The sequence below is a fragment of the Schistocerca americana genome, chromosome 1 (assembly GCF_021461395.2).
Source record: "Schistocerca americana isolate TAMUIC-IGC-003095 chromosome 1, iqSchAmer2.1, whole genome shotgun sequence".
NCBI lineage: Eukaryota > Metazoa > Arthropoda > Insecta > Orthoptera > Acrididae > Schistocerca > Schistocerca americana.
In genome coordinates, this window is record NC_060119.1 from 1,054,826,335 (window position 1) to 1,054,831,095 (window position 4,761).

Here is a 4,761-nt window from a genome sequence, read left to right on the forward strand (position 1 = left end):
AGTAAAAAATAGACTCTCATAAATCAGTCCTTGTTTGTTATTTTTAGGCATAAAAAGTGGATTTTTGAAAATTTGGATACCAAACTTTGAAGGTCATTTTGACTAGTTATTTTTGAATTTAGGGTATTTTGTGTAATAGACAATGTTATAGAGGACACTTTTCTAAAAACAATCATGTTAATTGCAATGTTGTAACTTAGCCCAGTGCAGAGATATTCAAATTTTTGCTAATGTCTCCAAACTGAAAAATTGTCGCACGCCTACAAATAAAAATGGCCATCATCCAGTAAAGGTACAAGATAAATTATTTTAAAAAACTGTTTTGAACTTCTCAAATATAGGGCAATCACACATAAAAAAATTAAAATATTTAAAAATATTCAAGCAACCATCACTGGACCACTTCATATGGATTGACCCTTATGGATTGATAAGTTTCATATTTTTTATATTTGTCTCTTGTTTGGTAACAATCCAGGCTGCTTTGGTTTAGTTTTCTCTGTTCTGTACAATTTTATCACAACTAGTATACTTTTTTGATGGTAAGTCACATCATCTTTGTTTTTAGATATATATATGAGATCAGAAATACCAAGCTCACCTACGACAATTTGAGAATGTAGATTTTCACAGCAATATTCTTGAATACATGCTTCATAGAGTTCTTGTCTCGTCAGTTTCGACAGTCTTGATGGTTTAACAACTTCATCATCACCATCATCATGATGAGATATTACAGTAGGCATTTAGGTACTTTAGTTGACCGAATTTTCTATGGAGATATCACGGAGTTATGGAACTTTCATATACTGCCAGAGATCATGTCGATGTCTGTGACTGATTCAGCTGACTTCTTTGCTGCCTTTCAGACTCAAGTGCTGCAAGGAAATGGGCACTTGATTGCATCTTTAAATAAGAAATTGGTAAATACGCCGTATGAATTGAAGGACATTCATGATGTAATGCTGTTTAGACCATATTTCTGCAGCAGAATGTAATTAGTAAGTCCTGTAAACTCATTTAACACATCCATACACTTATCAGTAAGATTATACTCCTTATTGGGGAGAAGTGGGATAACAGTTGCTATTAATACATCAAAGCAGTGCAGTATGAAATTCATACTCCTCCACTTGTAACCATGTACTTTTTAAGGAAGGGACAAAAAGTATTTCCTTATTATTTTCAGGTTTTTCTTAATAAGAGTACTCAGAACTGTTCAGTGGCCTTAACAATGCATATCCAGTTATTAAGAGTTTGGTCATATTGGTGCTACTAGTTATTCTGCTTTGTTTTTATCTAATCAACTATATGAAAATTAGCCGATCATATCATTGATGTTTTTCAGGTAACCAACTGGATAACATACTGCTGTAATGACCTGCTTAACTTTTAAGATGAAGAGGCAACTGCTAGTGTTGCTGCTAGTTGATGTTACTGCAGGTGTTTATCTGCCAACCAAAGAAACTTCATCGCTGCAAGCAAGTGCCAGTGCATTGTTTCTAGTTTCTAATAGTCAACTGCCTGTGAGGCACACTGTTGACTCCCTACAAGAAAACTTAGCTTCAGAAGTGAAACAAGGCTCTATTGACAGTGATGGAATTTCAGCACCTAATAAAGAAATTCACAGGATTAAGACTCGATCTAGCAGTTCTGATGGTGTAGGTAGAACTGTTACTGACTTTGTCTTCCCCATTAAGCCCACTGCTTTCATTCCAAAGCAGGATGTGAAGAATTGTTCTGTAGGTGGTACAGACTTGTGTGTCTCAAATGTTTGGGATTATCCTCATCGTTATATTGAAAGGCTACTGGAGAACAAAACATCACGTTTCCAAAGCTATTTTACAGATGATATTGTACATGTTGCAACAAGATTTGATTCAAGTACTGATGAAGAGCTCACATGTGATGCCGAGGAAACAATACTTTATCCTAAATTTGGCAAAACAGCTGATAATGAGATGCTGTTCATTATTAATACGGATGATAAGTACAGGCAAGGGATAAGAGTAGAAAAATGTAAGAAAACTGGTGAATCACCATGTAATCCAAAGCTAGAAGTCCCGTCTGGGTACAGAACATACTGCAAGCAGAAATACATTTACAGGAAGCTACTGGCCCTGCATCCAAATGGCGAACCAGCACCCGATAATTTTAAAATTCCCTCATGTTGCAGCTGCTTTATTTCAAAAGAAACTGAGTAGTGACAATGTTTCATTACTGTCAAAGTAAAGATAAGCGTGTAAATAAAAAGTTATGTATTGTACTGAATAATGTAATATAGGTCAGTTGAGAGAATGTCAAACGCTATTGTTTCCTTTTCCTATAGATCTAATGTATTTTGCTAAGAAAGGAAAGAAAGAGATGGCTAAGAGTGTCTCAACATAAATGTATTTTGGTGGTACTGACTTCCAATCTTCCATAAGAATGAAAAAGTAATTTTCTAAGTAATGGAAAAAAAAATCATATTGTGTGCTGAATTTGAATTGATGTAACTGAAGCTTCATGTGCACTTACAAAATATCAAGTGGAAATATATACCATTTTTCTGGTTGTTGCTGACATGGTGCAAACGAATGTCCCTTAACAAATGCTTCATCTCCTCCAGTTAGGTATTAACAACTGGCATCCATGGATTGCTTTCACTTAGCACCAACAAAAAAACAAATCTTTATCGATAAAGATTGACTAATTATATACATAAGAGATTTTTAATGTTCTATGTAATTCTATTTCTTGTGTTTTGAAATTATGTGTATATTGATAGACTGGAATATTGAAATGAAGTTTTAGATATATATTTTTTAAAGGTAAACTGTTCACTGTGATAAACCAGTAAGTTAAATAAATACAAAATATCAGAGTTTGTAAAGCTACATTATATCTTTTATAAATAATTAGATATTATTATTATTAAATTGGTGTAAGCTATTTTGTGTACAAATGGTGACCTATGTATTTATTGCCTGAAGTTTAATATGTGCATTATTGTTATGCCACAAACTAAAAACCTCAAACAGAAATAATTCTTTAAATATTTGTTAAATAAGAAACATTTTGAATACAGCTATGTGGGTGTGTACCATCATGTAAGTGAAGAAGACTGCTGTTTTCCTTTTTGTTTTCAGTCGCTTCTAGGAAACTTTGAAAGGATTCATATGTAGCACTTATGGCTTCCTAAAACTGTACTGAAGAACAATAGGATCATTCTTCTATTCAGAAATTGTAATAATGTATTGTATGCAAGGGTACCATGTCCTGTGTTCTCGTTCCTTCCTCCAATAAATTTTACCTACAGTACTTAATTACTGCCCCCCCCCCTCTCTCTCTCTCTCTCTCTCTCTCTCTCTCTCTCTCTCTCTCTCTCTTTCTCTCTCTCTCTCTCCCTCCCCTTTGAGGTCCATAGACATATGTATGGTAAAGGCATTGCACTTGTGAATTGCACATATTCAACTGTAATGATCATTGTAACAAAGAAGGGAGTAGAAATAGCATAAGTATGTTCCCAAACAATTACCACAAATGTAATAGCCTATCTGACCCTGTCCCTCTGTGCTTACGATCAGTGTCTAATGACCTTGATATTAGATTCTAATTTCCTCTTCTCCTTTAGCTGTGTTTTCCATATCCATAATCAAGAGACTTCTGAAAGATAGATTGAATACTGATTTGAATGTCCCGTGTATTTTGGACCTGCTCTAGTTGTTCCTATTTCAGTGCTTACAAGTAATTACTCCCCTTTTGTTGTGAATGTTATAATGTTTATTTTATTATTATTATTATTATTATTATTATTATTTTTTGCTTTTATTTTGATTAGAAATATATGTTTGCTTAACTCTTGAGGTTTATAAATATATTGTTTAAGGTGAATTTACATTTATTAAACTTCGCAATGTTGTATTGGAGATTCAACTGTTAGTATCGTATTAATGCATAAGATCAGCAGTACTTTGCTTGGATTAATCTGGTGACCATTCTGAATAGATATACACAACTGACTGAACCCAAGGCAGTATTTATAGATCTCTGCTCTGCATACAGGAGTTAAGTCCGTAGATCTGTATTTGTAACTGATTGGGCATTTTATCGTGAAATATCTATAAATTTTGCATTATTTACTGTAATTCTACAATTAATTTCAGCTGTATTGACATAAATTAATGATATGAAAAGATAAAAATGCTAGTAGAAAAGTTTACTTTTTTAAAACACTTAGAAATTCCTGCTACATCCTATTACATATATCATATTAATGGTTGTTAATTTCCTGTCTTTTACACTACTACATGGCTTTAATTTTGGCATATTGCAAATAAATAAGAATATATTTATGGATACATGAGTTCCTTTCTTTTTACACGATTTTCCCAATTTGTGAGCACTGTATTTTGTAAACATTCAAATTTGAAAAATTCCACAGGCTTCCAAAGATATGGAGCCCATTTTGTTTTGATAAAATATTTTGAAGATGGCAAACTAATGTGACAATACTGTTGTCACCAGTGAACAGTATTTATACGCACACAGACCAGATGATATATTCATCTCACCCTGCAAAAGCTTATGAAGTCTCTGTGTGTGTCACCTACAGTGAATTCAATGTCTGTTGTTTTTAAGGTGCTCAGTCTCGAGACCTGTTTCATATATCTCTCCAAGCTAGTCAGTCCTGCACATTTATCTCTGTCTTTGCGTAATTACTGCCGCTACATCCATTTGATCCTGATTTGAGCCTCTGGCCCCTTCTACAATTTTTACCTC

At 33.6% G+C, this 4,761-nt stretch overlaps 1 protein-coding gene across 1 annotated transcript; it reads left to right on the forward strand.

The window, feature by feature from the left end:
* Positions 1–1,348: 1,348 nt before the first annotated feature.
* On the forward strand, positions 1,349–4,338 carry LOC124617168. Its single transcript, XM_047145243.1, has one exon. The coding sequence runs from the start codon at positions 1,377–1,379 to the stop codon at positions 2,202–2,204; it is 828 nt and encodes a 275-aa protein (XP_047001199.1). The 5' UTR covers positions 1,349–1,376; the 3' UTR covers positions 2,205–4,338.
* The last annotated feature ends 423 nt before the right edge of the window (positions 4,339–4,761 follow it).